Source organism: Rana temporaria, chromosome 6 (assembly GCF_905171775.1).
Source record: "Rana temporaria chromosome 6, aRanTem1.1, whole genome shotgun sequence".
NCBI lineage: Eukaryota > Metazoa > Chordata > Amphibia > Anura > Ranidae > Rana > Rana temporaria.
The window spans coordinates 189,817,905-189,840,161 of record NC_053494.1 but is presented as its reverse complement, the minus strand read 5'-3'; the positions used below and the strand labels follow the sequence as shown (position 1 = coordinate 189,840,161).

The 22,257-nt window shown below is 43.1% G+C and overlaps 1 protein-coding gene across 1 annotated transcript in view; it reads left to right on the top strand.

Annotated features, from left to right (window-relative positions):
* Window positions 1-22,257, top strand: part of MBD5 (methyl-CpG binding domain protein 5) — a 101,746-nt gene that overhangs the window by 67,547 nt on the left and 11,942 nt on the right. Inside the window, exons 4-9 of the mRNA XM_040358023.1 lie at window positions 2,776-2,878; window positions 4,549-4,729; window positions 10,391-12,457; window positions 13,693-14,013; window positions 17,525-17,715; window positions 20,424-21,587. Of these exons, the coding sequence (XP_040213957.1) occupies window positions 2,776-2,878; window positions 4,549-4,729; window positions 10,391-12,457; window positions 13,693-14,013; window positions 17,525-17,715; window positions 20,424-21,587 (4,027 nt within the window). The remainder of the gene's footprint in view (window positions 1-2,775; window positions 2,879-4,548; window positions 4,730-10,390; window positions 12,458-13,692; window positions 14,014-17,524; window positions 17,716-20,423; window positions 21,588-22,257) is intronic.

Here is a 22,257-nt window from a genome sequence, read left to right as displayed (position 1 = left end):
TATTATAGCCTAAAGTAAAAAAATCTTTCCTTTTTTTTTTTTTTTCTCAAAATTGTTGCTCTTTTTTTGGTTTTATATCACAAAAAATAAAAACCGCAGAGGTTATCAAATACCACCAAAAGAAAGCTCTATTTCTGGGGGGAAAAGGGACGTACATTTTGGTTTGGGTACAGCACGACCGCGAAATTGTCCGTTAAAGCGACGCAGTGCCGAATTGCAAAAAGTGCTCTGGTCAGGAAGGGGGTAAATCGGGGCTCGACAAATCCCAGTCGCCATGTGTGGTTTGAACACCGTTTACATATGCGGGCGCTACTCACGTATGTGTTCGCTTCTGCGCGCAAGCTCGTCTGGACTGGGCGCGTTTTCTGGCTCCCAACCTTTTTAGCTGGCTCCTAGATTCCAAGCAAATTTGTCAAACCCTGGGGTAAATCCTTCTGGGGCTGAAGTGGTTAAATTTAATTAATTAAAGTTTGAAGCTGTACTGCACTGGTGACCAAAATGGCTTAATTTAAAAAAAAGTGACAAAAATCAAATCAAAAATCTCGCCATGCCTCTTACTAAATGCCTCAGCCTGTCTACTTTCCAAAAAGGGTAATTTGGGGGGTATTTGTACTGTCCTGGCATTTCAGGGCCTCAAGAAATGAGATGGGCCGTCAGTACATCAGGATTGATAAACTTTCAAATATATGTCCCATAGTTTTGTAAATGCTATAACTGGCATGTTTGTTGCCAGGGACATGTAGCAGAATATACTTTGGCCTAATTTTATGATGAAATTTGATATTATTGGATATGTTTTATGACCGAGAATAGAAAATATTTATTTTTTCAAAAGTTTTGGTCTTTATTCATTTATATGGAAACCTATGTTGAAACCTCTTGTACGTGAGAGCTCAGGCTGGGCAGAAACAATACAAGGAGTCGCTCAGCTATGCTGCAATACTAATGTGCTAACAAGGAACATTCTCTCTTAGTAGGTTAGTGCAAAGTGAAAGGGAGATGAGCACATCGGTGTCCTGATTCCATTTTATTATCCAATCGGAGGCTGGGGGAGGGACTAGTCGTGTCTTCTGCTCACCCAGACAGTCCTGTGCTCTGTGAATCTCTGGTAATAGTCAGCAAGCAAAGGCAAAACATTATCTGGAAGATCATTCTACTTCAGTGAGTCAAAGCATTAAAACCCCTGGATCAGATTGACCGCTGTGCCGATAACTTTATCTTCTAAAAAAAAAACACTCCTAAACCTTGTGGACAGCCTTCCCAGAAGAGTTGAAGCTCCTATGGGATGGGCCAACTCCATATTGAATCCTCAATAGAGGAAATGTCTGCAATCCAAGATCTATCAAAAGGAATTTTCATCGATCTCGGAGTGCAGCCATTTCTTCTATTGGTCGTATGCGAGCCGGGGCCTGCACCCGTAAGTTTAACCACTTAAGAACCGCCTCCTGCACATTTACGTCGGCAGAATGGCACGGCCGGGCACAAGCATGTACAGGTACGTCCTCTTTAAGTGCCCACCCGTGGGTCGCGAGCGCTCGCCCGCGACCCAGTCCAAAGCTCCGGGACCAGCGGACCCGATCGCCGCTGGAGTCCCGCGATCGGTCCCCGGAGCTGAAGTATGGGGAGAGCTGTGTGTAAACACAGCATCCCCGTTCTTCACTGTGGCGCCGTCATTGATCGTGCGTTCCCTTTTATAGGGAAATATAATAAATGATGTCACACCTACAGCCACACCCCCCTACAGTTAGAAATACAAATGAGGTCACACTTGACCCCTTCAGCGGGGCGCTGAACTCCCAAACTACAATTGTCATTTTCACAGTAAACAATGCATTTTTAATGCATTTTTTGCTGTGAAAATGACAATGGTCCCAAAAATCTGTCAAAATTGTTCGAAGTGTCCGCCATAATCTCGCAGTCACGAAAAAAATCGCTGATCGCCGCCATTGGTAGTAAAAACATTTTTTTTTATAAAAATGCAATAAAACTATCCCGTATTTTGTAAACGCTATAAACTTTGTGCAAACCAATCGATAAACGCTTATTGCGATTTTGTTTTACCAAAAATAGGTAGAAGAATACGTATCGGCCTAAACTGAGGAAAAAATATATTTTTTTTTATAGATTTGTGGTGGATATTTATTATAGCAAAAAGTAAAAAATATTGCATTTTTTTTCAAAATTGTCGCTCTATTTTTGTTTATACCGCAAAAAATAAAAACCACAGAGGTGATCAAATACCACCAAAAGAAAGCTCTATTTGTGGGAAGAAAAGGACGCCAATTTTGTTTGGGAGCCACGTCGCACGACTGCGCAATTGTCAGTTAAAGTGACGCAGTGCCGAATCGCAAAAACTGGCCAGGTCCTTTAGCTGCCTAAAGGTCCGGGTCTTAAGTGGTTAATCGGGCTTCTTGTCTCACCTGGACCAGCGAGTTTTCTTGTTTGCATATCCATATTGAACTCTACGAACAAAGCCTGGGATGCCATTAAAATTCACGTGGGTGTAAAGTCATGTGTCCCAATACTTTTGGTAATATAGTGTATGTGGCCCCACTGAAAAAAGCCCAGTCCAGTGTGTCCACGTATATGCGTACTATCGGCAGGAATGGGTTAAAAACTTGCCTGCACTACTTTTGGTGCGAGTTTGGTCATGAGAATGTAAAGTCGGATCAAAGTCGCACTGGAAATCGTTCGGCTTTGGAGACGAGCTAATGTGAAGAGTAATGTGTAATTCTGCGCTGCCTCATTTATCTGATTTGTCTGTTTACTTTGCAGCCCAAGTGGATCCCATCTGTCATGTTTGGACCAGGTGAAATCTTATCTTCTCACAGATGGAACCTGCAAGTGTGGCCTAGAATGCCCTCTCATTCTGCCGAAGGTACGTCTACAATCTGGTTTAATTGTTAGTTTCTACGATCATAGATTAAACTGGGATATTGTGTAGGGGTGGTGGTGATTAGGGGAAAGGGTATATCACACTCTGTCTTTAATGTAGACCAATCTAATGTTTTTTTCTCTTTATATTTTTCTCCTTGTGAATGTAAGGGTGGGCATTCACAGTATTGGCACAGTATCTAGTATTGGCAAACAACGGCATACATTGTATTGTTGCATTCATGACTAGGGTGTAAGGACTGGCATCAGTGATCATGTACATACCTGAATGTCCGATATACCCGCACAGAGATTTAGTAACATGTCTGTAAAATTGGTGGTGCCATGAAAGAAATAATGCAAAACGTTTGCCAAACAAGCCTTGTATGGTTCCATCTTGCCAGTCCTAGATATGAAGGCTGGCACGCTCCTTACCTCCATTTTTGCTCAGTGAAATATGTACCCGTGTGTGGCCACCCCTAAAGACTTCTAATTGTTAGCCTCTGGCACTGCACAACATGCCATCTGACTGATCTTGGTTTAGTAAATTACTTGAAATTGGAGAATATCTCTTAAAGCGGAAGTAAACCCATCGATTTAACAGTTTCAAAAAGCAGTTACATTTCCGGCATGCCGGGATTGCTAACTGTCCCATTGGTTGTGCTCTCAACCAAACAGTCAAACCAACCAATGGCTGGTGTCATAACTGATCACATGTGCAGCATCATGGCAGTTGAAGATTAAATATAGGCCAAGATGGCAGCTTCCTTGGCTGAAAATGATAGGTGGGTTTACTTACACTTTAAATGGATGCTATTATTGACATTTTGGTGACCACTGGACACACAAAATGTAAAGCATGTGGATATGTATCTAGGCAACGTTTCCAAGAGGCAAATGTATAAATTGGTTTTCTTCCTGACAGCAGAAATTGACAAAAGTTCCCGCTCTTGCTTAAAGTGGCAGTAAACCCTCCTATCGTTTTTGGCCAAGGAAGCTGCCATTTTGGCCGATGATTTAATATTTTAACTGCCATGATGCTGCACATGTGATCAGTTATGACACCAGTCATTGGATGGTTTGACAGTTTGGTTGAGAGCACAACCAATGTGACAGGGCATGCCAGAAATGTTTTTTGAAACTGTTAAATTGATGGATTTACTTCCACTTTACTATACCTGCTCTATCAGAGCATCATTTCACATCTTCTTTAAAAGAGGGGTCTAAGTTCCAGGGGTCTCCAAACTGACGGCCCTCTAGCTGTTGCAAAACTTCAAGTCCCATCATGCCTCTGCCTGTGGGAGTCATGCTTGTAACTGTCAGCCTTGCAATGCCTCATGGGACTTGTAGTTTTGCAACAGCTGGAGGGCCACCAGTTTGAGACCCCTGGAACAAATGGGAATTTTCTAACTACAAGATTTAGGACTTTTCAGAATTCTGAAAAAGGTAAATCCAATATGCTAGCCCTTGGCTAAAGTAGTGGAGCATTGCAGACGTTAATGTGCCTGTCTTTTAGAGAGACTAGTGTACCAGTGCATGTTGACTTCTGCATCCTACCATAGAGCGGGATTGAACTAAAGAGAACTCGGATGGTCCAGGGTGCAGTGTGAGCGGATAATGAATATCTGAATGTGCATGCCCACCCTTATATAATCCAATGTATGACCATTGTAGGTGTTTAATTTTGACCCTGGAGCTGCTGTGAAGCAAAGAACCGCAGAGGATGTTAAGGCGGATGAGGATGTGACCAAGCTTTGCATCCACAAGCGTAAGATCATTGCTGTGGCCACACTGCACAAGAGCATGGAGGCGCCGCACCCCTCGCTGGTGTTGACAAGTCCTGGGGGTGGGACAAGTAAGTTAAATGCTGGAAATTTTAGTAGAAGAGATATATCTTGTGTCATCAGAACTTGTTTTATTAGGGCCTCTGTCAATGGGATTTGGGTTTGTGTCTATGGGTAACTGCAGTTTGCTTTCAGGTTTTGTAATGCTTGTATGCCAAATGAGATAGCGAGGATTCTGAGATTAAAGTGGAGGTCTGCCGAATATTATTTTTTTTTTTTTTTTACAAATACTGCAGCTGCTGACTTTTAAAATAATGACACTTACCTGTCCAGGGCGCCTGCGATGTCGGCACTGGAAGCTGACCTATTGCTCGGCTCTCGGGTGCTGCTGCTGCCGCCATCTTCGGTAAGGGAATCCGGAAGTGAACCCTTGCGGTTTCACTTCCTGGTTCCCTACTGCGCATGTGCTATCCCACTGGTCCTTGCTGTCTTCTGGGACCTGTGTGTCTCCCAAAAGACAGCGGGGGGGGGGGGGCTAAGGCGCCAGAAGTGGCATAGATACCTGCGGGTGGCTCGGGTATTTTATGCTCGACAGTGGGAGCAAAATACCTGTATTACACAGGTATCTGCTCCCTCTTCCCCCCCTGAAAAGCGCCAAATGTGACACCGGAGGGTTCCAAAAAGCAGAAGTTAAATTTTTGGGTGGAACTCCTCTTTAATAGGTGCATATGACATGTGGTCATAGGTGTGCGCAGCCTTTGGCATTGGGGTGTGCACCCCCAAAGCTCAAACACACTCTACCAATCACTCACAATGTTCATTTAGAAAGGGAAGGGGCCAGTAAATGGCATATTTACTGGCCCCTTCCCCCACTCAGCCTAAAATATCCACAGTAACAACCGGTGGGAGAGGAGGGAAGCTGGCAGTGCTGTGGGGGGAAGGAGGGATCTGTTCTGCACAGGGTGATTAGGGTGTGCCTGGGCACACCTGGCACACCCTGTGCGCACGCCTATGCATGTGGTTTACCCTCTTTTAGGCTGCATCAACCTACCTTTTGAGCTACCATTTTTGCAAACAAAAGCTTATCAACCCAAGTCTTTATTGCTACTTTCATTTCAGCAGTTAGGCCAGTGCTGGTGTTGTTGGGTTATCCTAGAAATATTGTAGTGTAAATTCCTAATAATTGCTGTCCCTTTATAGCAGTCTGTATGCCATTACCGGGTCATTCTTGGAGTAGAACTATGGACAATACTTTTTTTTTTTATTGGAATAAGGATTGTTTCATTTTTTGCCTTCTGTGAGCCATTGGGGAGATTTACTGTCACTTCCTGTCTCATAGCCAAAACAGGAAGTGAGTTGAAATTCCTGCAAATTAATGAAATCTTTTGGGGACCCAAAGCCACCGGAACTAGTGTCCTCAATGTAAGATTTACCCTCTTACTTTCCTGGGGACTACCCAAAATGTAGTGTTTTATTTTACTTTCACTTTTAATGGTAATCAGGAAAAATAGAAAGGATGAATCTCCCTCATGGGGGGGAACAGACGGCAATAAAAACTGACAAATCCCTCTCCATTCTGTCCAAAACGAAAGAAAACTTTTTTTGTTTTTAGTTCTACTTTAAACCGTTTTTTTTTTTTTTTTTTTGCATTCCCTTTAGTTTTATCCAGACCCCCAGAGGAGCTCCCGCAGTTTTGTTAATTTTTTTATTGCATAGTAGTATGCTGGCAAGTTCAGCTTGGCATTTCATGAAACTGCCTCCCCCCTGCTTTCTAAGAATATGTACTACCGCTAAACCACAAAAACACATAGTCAGTGACATTTCATACAATAAAAGTAATCTGTTACTGGGAGTGAATTTTATAGCTGTAGAAAACCATGTGCTGCTATAACTAAAGATTACGTGAAACATAAAATTGCTGGTTAGTTCAAAGCTGCAGATGACAACTAAAGGTGGGTCCTTTCTCCAACTCCTCAAGCCACCCTCCTGGTCATACAATCTGCTGAGATCTCAGAGACCAGTTAGGTTGTTTGACGATGGCAGGTCTTAGTGTCAACTTTATACATGAAATTATTATTTGTACTTTTACTGCCCACCAATACAGCTACATGTAATAGTCTTGGTGGATTCCAGGAACCCCAGTCAGTAATTTTTTGGATCTAAAGGCTGCTTTCTAAAAATTGGTGGACCCTAAGGCTGCATTCACACCTAGGCGTACAAAATCGCGGCGTTTTGTCCCGCGAATTGCTGCGACGAATTGCGGCGTTTTGCACCGCGATTTGCGGCGTCAAAACGCCGCGATTGTGAATGCAGCCTCGCCCCCTCTATGGAGATGGTTCACATCTCCTATGCCGAAAGCCGCCTGAAAAAAAGGTCCGGGACTTTTTTTCAGGCGGCAGGCGTTCGGTGTAGAGATGTGAACCATCTCCATAGAGGGCAATGTGTTTTCATCCCTCCAGCGTCTCGGGGCTGCTGCGGCGTCACACTACAGGCGACAAAACGCCTAGGTGTGAATGGGGGCTAAAAGGGTTCCTTGGAAAGCCAGTGGTTTTCGACGATCCATTGAGAGTACTTCATTGCTTATTTCTGTGACCTTATTTGAAACTAATAGTGTGTTGGAGAGACTAAATCTGTGGGGCTCTCTTTTTTTTTCGATTGTAAATGCCATTGCCACCACCAATAGAAAGCAGAAGTATTAATAACATTACAGCAGTCTTGGTTTTAAATTCTTTCCAAAAGGAAAAGGGTCAAAAGCCAAAAGATATATGTTTTTCTAAGTCTTAATCCAACAATGGCTCCTCTTAAAGGGGTTGTAAAGGTTCATGTTTTTTCCCCTTAATGCATTCTGTGCATTAAAGGGTCACTAAAGGATTTATTTTTTTTAGCCAAATAGCTTCCTTTACAGTCCTGGTTTCATGTCCTCATTGTTCGTTTTTGCTCAGATGTTGATCTATGGCTTGTCTCTTCTCCCCACTTCCTGGTTGTCTCTTTGAGAAAAGACACACAGAGCGATGATTCCTGCTGTGTGGAGTAACGTGCTCGCTCCCTCCTCTGTACACTACATCTCTGCGTCTGGACGCGGTGTACGTCTTCCAGACTGCTCTCTTTCATTAATTACAGCAGAATGGAAGGGGGTGGGTGCGCTCTGCGTCCTCCAGCCCCCTCTCTCACTGTGCCCGCCCACACTTCAGCCAGCCTGTGTGATCCATCGTTAGGGGGTATAGTGGGCTATTCAAATCTTTGCACAGAGCGCCCCTCCTGGTTTTTTAACTGCGCATGCGCAAAGGATACTGGGAATAGTAGTTCCCAGCATGACGGCGACGTCGCTCTCATGAACGAGCGGCGAGAATCGGGAAGTAAAATCGTGAAACGAAACTAGATGGAAGGAGGTAATAGATATGAAGCAATTTAATCGCTTTTCAATATTTTTAAAGATGTATCACTACACTATTGTGAATATATAGGATGCAGCAGGGCATTTTAGCAGAAAAAAACGTTTTCCTTTAGTGATCCTTTAAGGTGAAAAAACATCTGAGCATTAGCGGCCCCCCCGAGCCCCCGTTTACTTACCTGACCACTTTAAAAAACCTGCGCCGCGAACGCGCTGGCTTTTTGGTCGGCTTCTCCGCTCATTCATTGGTTGATTGAAAGCAGCGCAGCTATTGGCTCGCGTTGCTGTCAATCATATCCAATGACGCAATGTGCGTGCCGGGGCTGAGTGATACAGCCGGTGGCTATAGCCGCTCACTCTATCACGGAAGCGCCCCCAAGAACTTGCCACCATGCGAGAGAGCTCGCATGAAGGTGGAAAGTTCTTCCGGGGGGCAGCCGAGACAGCCGCTGAGGGACCCCAGAAGACCAGGTTCGGGGGCCACTCTGTGCAAAACGAGCTGCACAGTGAAGGTAAGTATAACATGTTTGTTATTTTAAAAAAAAAAAAATAATTCTCTTTAGTGTTTCTTTAAGCACTCCTTGTGCCTCAGTACAGAACACAATAAAGCTAAAATCTCACATTTCTATTTTATTATAACTTAGGACAGGCTGCAAAACTTTGGTTGCAGCCTTGTCCTAAGTTATTATAGAATAAAAATTAGATTAAAAAAATAGAATAAAAAATTAGAGATGTTAGCTTTATTGTTTTCTGCACTGAGGCACGAGGAGTGCTTAAGAGGAGCCATTGTTGGATTAAGACAAAGGGAAAACATATCTTTCGGCTTTTGAGCTTTTTGCTTTTGGAAAGAATTTAAAACCGAAACCAAGACTGCTGTGAACTTGTGCTTGCAATAAAACAATACAAAACCGGTAAAGCAGGTTCCATACAGTGTGGGGCATGAATTTGTTAAATTTTGAGGGGAATTTATGAAAACTGGAGCAGCCAGAATCTGGAGCAGCTGTGCATGGCAACTAATTAGCTTAACCATAACTGAATAATCTGAAGATAGAAGCTGATTGGTCGGCATGCACAGCTGCTCCAGTTTTACTACATTTTTTCCTTTTTGTGTCTTCATGTGGTCCACTGCTAATACAAGAAAAATACAAACCTTGAAGACAATATCGGCCTTTAACCGGGCCATACATGGGTTGAATTCTGAACAAATTTTCTTTCAAAAAATCAGAAATTGTGTGTTTTTTTTTGTAATCCATTGATTTAGAAAGTCAACCAACCAAGCCAATTTCACCTCATGTTGCTTCAGAAAATGAATCTTCTGGACGGCAATCCTTCTTTTTTTTTTTTTTTTTTTTTCTGGTCACAGCTTATGCGCGATTCTTTTCCGATGTATTCTCTCACATTTCTCCCATCATTGATTAGAAATTAGTTTTTCAAAATATTTCCAACATGCCCGATTACTCCAGTTTGATGGCTGCAGGAAAATTGGTTGTTGCTGCTAGGGTTGCCACCTCATCCCTTTAAAACGGAACACATATGAATTACACAGATTCTGAGGCTGATTTAATGCAGGTAAGGCACCAAATGAGTCTAATTACCACCTTAATTAGCCTCATAACCTGTGTAATTCATATGTGTTCTGTTTTAAAGGGATGAGGTGGCAACCCTAGTTGCTGCAGCCCGCTAATGGTGCAAAATTCGAACGAAAAATTAATCGTTACGATTTTCTAAACAAACTTTGTTGGGAATTCATCCCATGTATTAGGTAAGATATATACTGTCAAGAATTTTGAGAAGAGTTTGGATAAATGTACAGGTAAGGAGGCAGGGTGGTCATCGATTAGTTAACATATGCCACCACTGGTAAAATCTGCCCCTTTAAAGTCTCTCCCTAAATGTCCCCCACCAGCTTTTTTGCATCAATCTGACCACCACAGCTTTTCATAAGAAAGGTTCCAACTTCAAGAGGAGTTAATTGACCAAAAAAGTTGACCATGAAGGCTCTTCCTTGTAGCCTTCAGCATGATTTCACACATTTGTCTACTTCTTTTCCACCAAACACTAGTTGCTTGATGTCCCCATTTAAAGGAAATACATATTTTTTTTAAAAGTTTGAAGCAAAACTACAGAATCCATTTTGTAACGTTTTTCAAAAATATCTTCTTGCAAGACTGCTACAGTGATTTAAGATGCATTTTTTGTTTTTGTTGTGACACATCTCCAATTCAGAAACGCATCGTTTCCTCTTTGGAAGTGGAATGATTTTTTTTTTTTTTTTTGTATGTTTATAAGGAAGTCTGTTTTTTAAAATAACATGCTAAAAAAAATGCTTGTCTTCTTTCAGATTCTGCTCCTGTGGTCTCCACACGTGCATCGACTCCACGTTCCATGAGGAATAAGTCGCATGATGGAAGTGCTAATTCTGTTCTGCCAGAATGTAAAAATCCATTCAAGCTGATGGTGAAAGAACACATGGGAACTCAGCAGCATGACCTCCATTCTGCATATTCGCGGCAAAGATTAGGGAGCAGCGAACACGGGCACAAATCACCATACCGTGGGAGTCATGGTGGCATGCCAAGTCCAGCTTCATCTGGGTCCCAGATCTTTGGTGAAGGCCCTGTCTCTCCAAGGACAGACCCGTTGGGAAGCCCTGATACTTTCATAAGGAGCAACCCCAGTTATCATGCGCCACCCAGTTCCAGTCCCATTCATGTGAACAGGACTCCTGTGTCTCCCCAGTCCATTATGTTGCATGGTTCCCCTGTGCAGCCATCTTGTGCTATGGCCGGAAGGACGAACATACCTCTGTCCCCCACATTTACCAGCCCAGTGTCGAAAAAAACTGTTTGCAATTATCCACATAACATGGATATGTCGCGTGCAATGTTTCACCATAAACCAACACCAGGTCCCCCACCCCCCCTGCCTCCACCGCCCCCTCCACCCCCACCACCGCTTTGTGCTCTTCAGAAAAAGCCATTAACATCTTCAGAGAAAGATCCGCTTGGTATTCTAGACCCCATTCCAAGTAAACCAGTTCTCCAAAATCCTGTTTTGAACACTTCCACATTTCATCCAAATGTTCACTCTCAGGTACCTGTGATGAATGTAAACATGCCGCCTGCTGTTGTTCCTTTGCCAAGTAATCTCCCTTTGCCAACTGTCAAACCCGGTCACATAAATCATGGTAATCATGTTCAAAGAATCCAACATCCAGCCTCATCATCTTTGTCTCCTTCCCCAGTAACCTCCCCAGTTCACATAATGGCACCTGGTATTGGGAGGATAGAGGCCTCACCCCAAAGATCACGCTCCTCTTCCACATCATCTGAACATGGAAACTTCATGATGCCTCCAATGGGAACACAACCTTCCTGTGTTGGCCTCAAAATCCCCCCACGTTCTCCACGACCCCACATGGGCTCTCCAAGACCCTCCATGCCATCAAGTCCTTTAGCTAAACCTGATGGCCATCATCAGTACAAAGACATTCATAACCCATTAATTGGTGGCATGGGCAACGTATTGAACCCCCCAAACAATACCGTATTCCCCTCATCATCGGCTGGTAATGCTCCTAGTAAAGGTCAGGCAGGTTTGCTGGGAATGCCTTTAAATCAGATTTTGAACCAGCATAATGCTGCCTCTTTCCCTGCGAGCAGTTTACTTTCAGCAGCAGCCAAAGCACAGCTAGCAAATCAAAATAAACTTGCTGGTAATAAGAGCAGTTCTGGACCTGCAGTCAGCTGTGGCAGCAGTGACGGGAATAGCACTTTACCCACAATGTTTCCTCCGGCCTCCAGTGCGCTTCTACCACCAGCCGAGGGACAGAGTGGTCGGGCAGCTCTGAGAGATAAGTTGATGTCTCAGCAAAAGGACGTGAGAAAGAGAAAACAGCCTGGGTCAACGGTGATGAATTTGCTCAAGCCGCCACCAATCGATAATTCTAGCCTACAAAAGCACGGGACAGAGTTGATGAGGAAACAAGGGCAAAACTCATTTCCAATAAACTCAATGTCGCAGCTCCTCCAAACCATGAGTTGTCAAAACTCCCACATGAACAGCAATAGCAACACCATTCCTGACTCAAACTTGAGTCTGCCTTGCTCTGCCAACCAGATGAACTATACCGACAACAGCCTGAACACCGTCAATCTCCATAATTCACATAGCTTACCGATGAGAGGGGAGGGCGTTTCCTGCCAAAACACTAACTTTGTTCATGGTGGCAATGCAGTTCCCAATGCCCATCTAACTGGGTTCATCAACCAGATGCAAAATAGCAATTATGGGATGCTAAACCATCCAGGAAATCCTTTACACCACAACCCTTCCCAACCGAGGATACAGTCATCATCATCCTCGATGCCAATAATACCCAACAGCATTGGTAACAGTTCTGATTCAGGTATGCTCTTCACCTGACTGTGTTATGAGGTGTATGGATGGGTGTCTGTAATCATCATGCAAATAGCAGACTCTTCTCTTTTTAATTTTATATGTACACAAAAATATATAATTTTATATGTACACAAAAATATATATAAGCGCGTGTGTAAATATTTATTGGTATTTTTTTTTATTTAAATTATATATATATATATATATATATATATATATATATATATATATATATATATATATATATATATATATATATATATATATATATATAATTTTTTTTTTTTTTTTGTAGTATTGCAGTATAAATAAAAAACAAAAATGGTAATGCTCACTTGCTTGGAAAAAGGTGTGATTCTGTAATTTACTGAACCAGTCCCAGAAGCAAGTCAATTTGTCAAGAAGGAAACCAGGAATAATACATTTGGGGAGAAAAACCTGCAGTCCTGCCCCAAAGCAGTTCCTGTATGACATTTCACTTTTAAAATTTCACCACAAATAGCCTCTGTATGCTATCCTTAAATGTGAATGCTTACAGTGGCAGTTCACCCAAAAGGAGAACCTCCCCCAAGTCCTGCTTGTCTGTTTCCTCCTCCTCCTCCTCCTCTTTAGGTTTTGGCACTTAATTTTTTTTTTGGGGGGGGGGGGGGGGCACCAGTCAGATCACTGCAGCAATCCAAAAGAAAGTTCGCCCCCCTCCTTCCCCTGCCACAGCCCGGTTCCCAAAGTAAACCTGCTGGTGCCTGGACCAGAAGACAGCTGAAGAGCCGACTCGAGTGAGGACAGCGCTGGATCACTGGACAGTTAAGTGTCCTATTATTAAAAGTCAGCAGCTACTGTGTTATATTTGTGTGTGTGTGTGTATATATATATATATATATATATATATATATATATATATATATATTTGTGTATGTGTACCATCTCAGAAATCTCTTTGGGTGGCTACCTGTACGCTGTTGAGTATTTGCATGCTTCGTTGCTTTAAACCTGGTCATTTAAAGGGCCAGCAGCATACACCAAAGGAAGATGAGGGCGTTGGATCCATCCCTGGGTGGCTCAATGCTTGTATAATTGCACACAGTGCTTCATGTATTTATCTCAAATCTGGCATAAATAAGCTCTAATGAACTGGTAGACTTTGGGACCAAGTAGTTATTGGGTTGCCTCCATTGCATGAAGGTATTGTGTAACATGAAATCAATAGATATCAACCCTGACCTTGTGTCTTGTGTTTTTTAGGGGGTTCATTACCAATGTCATCAGTAGCAATAGCTGGAACAGGCCAACCAGCCATCACAAAGACCACATCTGTTCTCCAAGATGGCGTAATAGTTACCACAGCTTCTGGGACCCCAATGCAGAGTCATCATCCTATGGGTAATTCCTTCCCATTTCCAGGACCTGAGCATCCAAATCATTTTGCACAGAACGCTACCAACAACCTTCCACAATCCGTCAACCCTAATCTTCTAAACTCTCTGCCGATGGCATTACCCATGAACCAGCAGCATCTTCTGAATCAGAATATTTTACATATGCTACAGCCTTCAGCTGGAGAAGGCAAGTCTTCTGAATGTACTTTACTTTTTGGAAGCATTAATTCAGTTCAATGTTCTCTTCTTTGTGCCTGACAGTATTTATAAAATGAAAACCTTGGGGTATTCATCCTCACTGTTTGTCCTGGTGACCATTGTCTACTATACAACACATACATACATACATTTAAGGTTGTACCCAGAACAGGTTTTGTCTAGGGCTGCAACTAACGATTATTTTCATAATCGATTAGTTGGCCGATTTATTGTTTCGATTAATCGATTAAATGGATAATGGCCTTTAAAAAAAAAAAAAGTGCATTTTTAATTTTTTTTGGGCCAATTTGTTGTTGGGCAGATTACAAAACACAAATTGCCGTAACACATTACATCTTTTTTTGCAGCTTCTCCATTGAAGTATATTGAACCAATAAAAACAAAATGGCACCATTTTGCGTTAAAAAGTCCTTGCCCTTTCCAAATACGCAGCAGCTGAAAAAAAATCATGGATGTGAACGTGTCCCATAGGAAAATATGTAAATGAACTGTAGTGTGTTTCTGCAAAAAGCACCAAAAAACCCGGCCTGAGATGTTTAGTAACATAATGGGGTTAAAAAAACTAAAATAAGTACAAAAAGAGCAAATAATCGCTACTGTGAGGGGTTAATTTTTTTTACTGTGGGACAGTGAAAGTAATATTTACTGTAGTGATTTGCTTTTTTGTACTATAAAGGGCTAATTTTTGTTTTTTTAACCCCATTATGTTACTGGCCGATTATTCGATTATGAAATTAATCGATTACAATTTTCATAATCGATTAGTTGTCGATTAATCGATTAGTTGTTTCAGCCCTAGTTTTGTCCAATGAGGAATTTTTCTCTGGTGGCAACTGTCTATAGCTGGTCATAGACGGCTCTCATTTTGACCAATTCAGCAGGAATCTGATGAACAATGAGCAGTCTATGGTCATCTATGGAGAGTTACCAGAACAACTTTTCCCAATTGAAACATGTTCTAATAAGAAATTCAAGAAGTTAATCACCCTATCAGTACCCCCAGCTCAACAAAAGTACATTTTAATATCTTATTAACTGGGTCAGTCACTGGTGCAACGGCTCTTAACACAATAGCTGGGGGTTAAGACTCCTTAATCCACACTGGTTAGTATGGATGGCTGAATACATTTTTATTTATTTTTTCTTCTTGGCAATCCTAAGAGGTGACATACTTTGGAGAGAATATCCTTTTACTTTCTGCTGTGTCTCTAGGGCAAGTAGAAGGAAAATCTCTACGAGATTACACAGCAAAAAAGAAAAACTGACAAGGGTTTAAAAAAAACATTCTAACAAACATGTTAAACTTATCTGCTCTGTGCAATGGTTTTCCACAGAGCAGCCCCAATCCTCTTCCTCCTTCTCCTGTCCCCCACCAGCGGTTCTGGCTTCCCCCCCCCTGCCAAGTCCCCCAAATAGCAAGCCTTTTGCTATAGGGGCAATTGAGCAGGCAGTCTCTTGTGAAAGGACATTGTCCATTTACACACACAGCTCAGCTCTCTCATTGGCTTAATGGCTGTGGTTGACAGTAGCAGGAGCCAATGGCTTCCGCTGCTGTAAAACCAATGCTCTCGTGCACATCGCTGGATCAAGATAGGGCTCAGGTAAGTATAAGGGAGGGGCTGGGGGAGGAGACGCAAAACCTTCTGCCTTTTAGAACCATTTTAATTTATGTGATTTCTCTTTCAGAATTTAACACATAGTCTGCAGATGGACCTCGGAAGTCCATAACCATTTTCCTGCCCTTTGCTATTCCTGTTTTTAGACAGACGGGGGGGGGGGGGGTATTGAGGGCATCAGAGTGATGGGCTCCTGCTGCTGTCAGCCAAGGCCATTGCTTGACTTGCTGGAGTGTTGGATGTGTCCTAAGGAAGTACAAAGCATTGTCTGGAAGTGTGCCCGCACAGGTGACTTATGCGGCTAGCAAGGGAGACACCTGCAAACTGGCAGGGGGTGAAGAGGGCAGGGGGGTTGGGCGATGGGTCCATTCTGTAATGCAAGTGTGAACCTCTTAATAAACAAATTAAATAAGGGCTTAATATCACTTTAACTGCAACAGAAAAAAATCAGGTCTCCTGCCCTGCTGGACAAGTGTTTGCTGTATGACTGAGATGTGCAAATCTCAGAACTGGAAGCGCAATGGTAAAATTAATTTGCTTAGAGTTCAGCAGTAAATGATTCTAATTGTTTCATACTCATGAAAGATTTATATGTCAAAAAAGAAAAAACTGCGCTAATCAAATAGTAACATTCAAAGAGAGTACTCAATAGGTTAATAAACAGATTAAGTATAGGGGGAGGCAGCAGCTAGCATGCAATGCACAAACAATATAGACAACAAGGGGTTAAAGCTGCGCCAATGCACCAAAAAACTTTTTTAAAAGTTGTTAAACATATGTGTACAGTCCTCGGGGTACACTTTCACTGTGAGTCCTGTACGATATGCTCCTAATCACCACCGTGACCATCATAAATATGCACACTCTCGGTGAGAACCCGCCACCAGGTATCAAAGCCGCTTACCAGACAGGGCAAGCTCAGTTTGCAGTCGGCTATAGCCCAGCCCCGGCCTTTGGGAGGACGTGTAGTGACGTCACCACGCCGAGGAGGAAGGGCTCCGTTTGCTTGCCGGCCGGCAAATTTTTACATGACTGATTTTAACTGTGTTTTTGTAAGTACAACTTACTTTTTTTAATAAAATATGTTATGCGGAGTTACGCTATATTGCATCCTCTCTGTTTACACACCACCATTTGGTAGAGCTTGTGGAAGTGAAAGAAGCCAGTTCCAGGAATCTGTAACCTGTGGGTTCATTACAACGTTAAAGGCCGTGGCTGGGCTATAGCCGACTGCAAACTGAGCTTGCCCTGTCTGGTAAGCGGCTTTGATACCTGGTGGCGCATTCTCACCGAGAGTGTGCATATTTATGATAGTCACGGTGGTGATTGGGAGCATATTGTACAGGACTCACAGTGAAAGTGTACCCCGAGGACTGTACACATATGTTAAACAACTTTTAGTCTCGGACTTTCTAAAAAAAATTATTGGTGCAGCTTTAACCCCTTGTTGTCTATAAAGATTTATATGTGCCTTCCATTTTTTGCCTGAAGTTAACTGTGGAGCTGACAATCGCCATTTCTTACAGTTGCTGCTCTCTCCAGGACCAAATAACAGAGCTATGAAGTTGAGCGGAATGTAAACAACTGCATAGTTCCTTTATGTGGTTCTCTTATGCATACTCAGGAGCTCTCCGCTCCAAATTCTTCGCCAAGCAGAGTCAGTCATATAGAAATATGTGTGCACAAGCCTTATGAATTCACTTGAAGCCATGATGGTCTCGTATAAGCCCCTTGGTGCTCCCTACCCCCATCCTAAATGCAACAAAAAAGACACAACATCAACAGAAGAGATATATCTGTCTGCACTTATCCTTACTCTTTAGAATGAATAAATGGTGTAAAATGTTGTTTTTGTCATTTCAGGGGACATGTCATCAATGAACCCCCCTTTGAATAACCATCAGCTGTCTCACCTTCAGTCGTTTTTGAACAGCAGCCAACAACAGCAGCAACAGCTCTTACAAGGCTTTCCCAATCTACACGCCTTGAAAGGACATGTACCGGGGCCACCAAACAGCCTAAACCCAATGGCCTGCTTGTTCCAAAACTTCCAGGTAATTATAATAGTCATGACACCTACAGTAGGGTATTAATGATAAATGTATTAAGTTACAATAGCTTAAAGTGGAAGGTGCCTTGTTTTATGTAATATATTATACCTTTCCAACCATGCACTAAAGAGCATCCCTTTTTTGCTGCAATGGTCTTTTTTTTTTTTTAAAGTCCCACTGTTGTCATAAGACTTAAATACACATGCTTTTTGACACACGCCTGCATCCTTTGAAGTATATGTAAATCTTAACAAAAAAATTACCGTATTTGCTGGAGTATAAGACGACTGGGCGTATAAGACGACCCCCTATTTTTCCAGCCAAAATGTTGGTTTTGGGATATACTCGCTGTATAAGACTACCCCCCTTCCTACTAGTCATGCCTCGCCTCACGGTGCCACCAGTACATGCCAGACTGTGCCCCAGTACATGCCAGACTGTGCCCCAGTACATGCCAGACTGTGCCCCAGTACATGCCAGACTGTGCCCCAGTACATGCCAGACTGTGCCCCAGTACATGCCAGACTGTGCCCTTACCTTATCCCAAGACATGCAGAATCGCGGCCGTACGATTTTTCAAAAGCCGCGCCTCCTACGTCTTCTGTTCCGTGTTAGGCGGAAACACTCAGCTTCCCAGGAGGCACTGTGTTCAGTGTTCGCCTATCACGGAGCCTCTGTGATAGGCGGACTCTAAACACAGGACGAGAGGGCCTCCGTAATAGGCGGACACTGAATACAGTGCCTCCTGGGAAGCTGAGTGTTTCCGCCTATCACGGAACAGAAGATGTAGGAGGCGCGGCTTTTGAAAAATCGTACGGCCGCGATTCTGGGGTAAGGTTAGGTTACCGGCGTTTAAGACGACCCCCGACTTTTAAGGGGTTGGAAAAAGTCGTCTTATACACCGGAAAATACGGTATTTCCTCCATTGTTGGCCATTGAAAGCATTTTGTTACTTGTTCAAAGTGCAAAAAATAAAAAACTATGTTGAACCTGCCAGAAGTCCAGTGAGCTCATAACTTTTTATACTGAGATAACACAATACCTCTGCTGCACTGAAATGCAAAGACATTCAGAGCTGTCCTGTGATCAGGAGTACTAATAGCCCTTCCAGTACTTATCTTGAAACTACAGAAAGATTGGCCTAATCTCATGGAGCTGAAAGAGTAGGAGGGTCTGAGTAGTTTGCCAAGAGACAACTGGTCAGTACTGACAACACTTATGCAGGCCATACACGGAGCGAATTTCTTTCCTGCAACCACGAGTTGATTCCCCCATCAACACAGACCTTGTGGATGGGAATCCCTCTCGCCGGTCCATTGTATTCTCCTGGCGGGGACGGATTATTGTTGCGCCTACACAAGCTGCTAGCAATAATTGCATGCAACATCCGGCAGGTTGGCTGTACCCAAGTTGATCAATCAACTTGGTACATTCAGTCTACTCATGCATGGTTCGAATCTATGGCTGGCCTAAGTCCACAAAAATGCTTAGTGTTGTCAGCCCACAACATGACTTTGTAGTAAATGCATTTTCTGGCAGATCAACAGATTTTTTTTCTGTAATTGCAGTCGCTAAAGGGATGTAATATGGGCAAATGTGCATGTATTGCAGAGATGTACTGTATAAGGTTTTTTATTGCCCTAAGATACAATTTAACCAACTCTCATGACTTTTAGCAGGCACCATAAGATTTCTTCCTGATCCAAAACAAAACCAAAGAAAATTTCCCAGCTCATCAAACCGACCAGTCTGCTAACCAACCGATTTGTCCTGTCTAACAGTATGCTTTAAAAACTGGTTTAGTTTGCACACATCTTGTATGCAAATGCATACATAAGCTACAGAGGCCCGTCGAGGCAACCCACTATCTGTAGTTCTAACTTTAAAAGCCTCCACCTTGGGAGCACATGCATTATAATCATTATAATGGTTAGACAGATGAGCCTGGAGGGAGTCCACCCCTCAAAGGCACAGGGGCACACTGGACACCCACCACATAGCACCATGGCAGCAAAGGTGTGCAGTACATCACATGGAAGGGCATTGCATGGTTGTACGGTTTCCATCTTGATCCACTCTCCTGTTCTCCAAAAATGCACATACCTACTTTTTTATTTGCATTGGTCTAAGCATGCCTCTTACCCCCACGTAGCATAGGCCTGGTGGGTGATTCACTGCTCAGGCATTAGCGCTGAATTGTGGGAGACACAGTGAATGGTCACGTGTGTGCCCCATAGTTGGAAGAAGTGGTGCTTTTGCAAGACTCTAGTAAGGAGTTTGGGGGGGGGGGCAGATAAAAGGTAAGAGCAGACACATTTATTGTCTACTGCAAAGCCTGAAGTTAGGTAAGTAATTATGTACTGAGTACTGCTTTCCTTGAAGGGAAACCTGTCATCAAAGAAATACTTTGGTTCCAAATATTGAACTCTTAAAGAAAATACTGATTGCCTGGATGTCTCTGGATTCAGTACCTTCCAACTCACTGATCTGGAACGTGAATGCCTGAAGGCACTATAAAGGCATAACATTTTTGTATGCTTGTTCTAGGCCAATGACTCAGGAGGTATTGAAGTATGGCAGCCAGGCACCTTGGCATATTCAGACACAAATATCATTAATCCTTGCCCACTGCATGTCCCTCTAATACTAGGTGTTGATCAAGATGGTCTGGAATGCTAAGTAATGCTTGCTAAATTATCTAATTTCCACAGATGAAAATGCAAGAAAACAAAGAGGTCAGCGCACAGATGGGAACATCTTCAATACCTGAAAACCCAAACTCATCGGTTCCTCCATTTCCGGACAAATCTTGTAACATGCCTCATAGGACAGAACAGTACGTGAAAGATAATGTCCGAGAAGGAGACGGTTCAGTGGACGCCATCTATAAAGCTGTGGTTGATGCAGCCAGTAAAGGAATGCAAGTGGTCATCACGACGGCGGTGTCCAGCACGACGCAGATGAACGCTATTCCAGCACTAAGTGCCATGAGTGCCTTCACTGCATCCATTGGTGACCCATTAAACCTGTCAAGCGCGGTGAATGCCATCATTCATGGCAGAAACATGGCAAATGCTGATCTGGAGGTCAGGACACGAAACACGAGAGGTACCCGAATGAGGAAGAACATGGATCAGAACAAACACATGGTGGACGGGGATGGTTTTGAATATTTCAAAGCAGGATGCAATACTCCTAAAAGGCAGTGGAATGGCGGTCAAAGTCCAGGTGACATGAACAGGTGGAAATGTGAGGAGTTTTTGGACCACAATGCACAGGTCCATGGCAACCCTTACCAAGTAAGGTCTGGCAATGTCTCTCTATTGCACTCCTTCGAAGACGAGCAGTGCCAGATCTTGCTGCCGCCCAGGCACTGCCCAAGCGATAAGATGCTAGAGGAGAATTTCAGGTTCAACCATTACAAAAGGACTATGATGAGCTTCAAAGAAAGGTTGGAGAGCACGGTGGAACGTTGCGCGCACATGAACGGTACACGGCCCCCACAGCACAGGGGGTTTGGAGAGCTCCTGAACATCCCCAAACAAGAAGTCAGCATAGAGGAACAGTCTCCCAGCTCTTCCAACAGTTTAGAAAGTTCTTTAGCAAGAGACTACATTCATTATAATGGAGACTTCCATGCCAAAGGCATGAATGGGTGCGTCCCTAGCCCCTCGGACACCAAGAGCATCAGTAGCGAGGATGACCTTCGGATTCCTGACTCCCCTTCTTCTAATGACTTAATGCATTATAGGCCAAGGACGTTTAATATGGGAGACTTGGTCTGGGGGCAGCTTAAAGGACTGGCTTCATGGCCTGGAAAACTAGTGCGGGACGACCTACGTAACCCGTATCAACAGAACTCAGAAGAAGGGAAGGTACATACATAACTGCTTTAATTTTTTATTTTTTTTTATTCTTTGTAATGCGCATGCTTATTTTAAAATCATTCAACTGGATGTTTGCAAAATAAATCCTCAATGTCTTTCTAATTGAAAGAGGAAATAGGATTTTTTGTACTGTACCGTAAAATCCTTTTCTCTGTCTTCCATGGACGGACACAGCTTCTTAAATCTTGACATTTGGGTTATGCTCCTGTTAATAGGAGAGCCTCTCCTATGAACAGGAACATAACCCAAATGTCAAGATTTAAGGAGCTGTGTCCGTCCATGGACGAAAAGAGAAATACGTTTTTGCTGTTTTTGGATTGTGGAAGGGTTAAACCATTCCAGTTTTTTTTATGTTGCCATGTCCCTTTTACCCTTCACTTGCTGAATGGAGACGGGCAAAATGACTGTATTTATTGGCGTATAACACTCACTTTTTTTACCCTGTAAAATTGAGGGTAAACTGTGACTGCGTGTTATACGCCAATATTTTTTGCTTTTATTACCAACGGGGGGCAGTTTGCCAGGGTGCCACCCATTGGGGGGGGGGGGGAGAGAGGTTGTCAGGCCGGCTGCCCTGCCAGCATACTTTAACGTTAAGAAAACATTACTGCCAGACAGTCCTTTCTCATACACTGCTCCTCCTGTGCCACCCTCAATG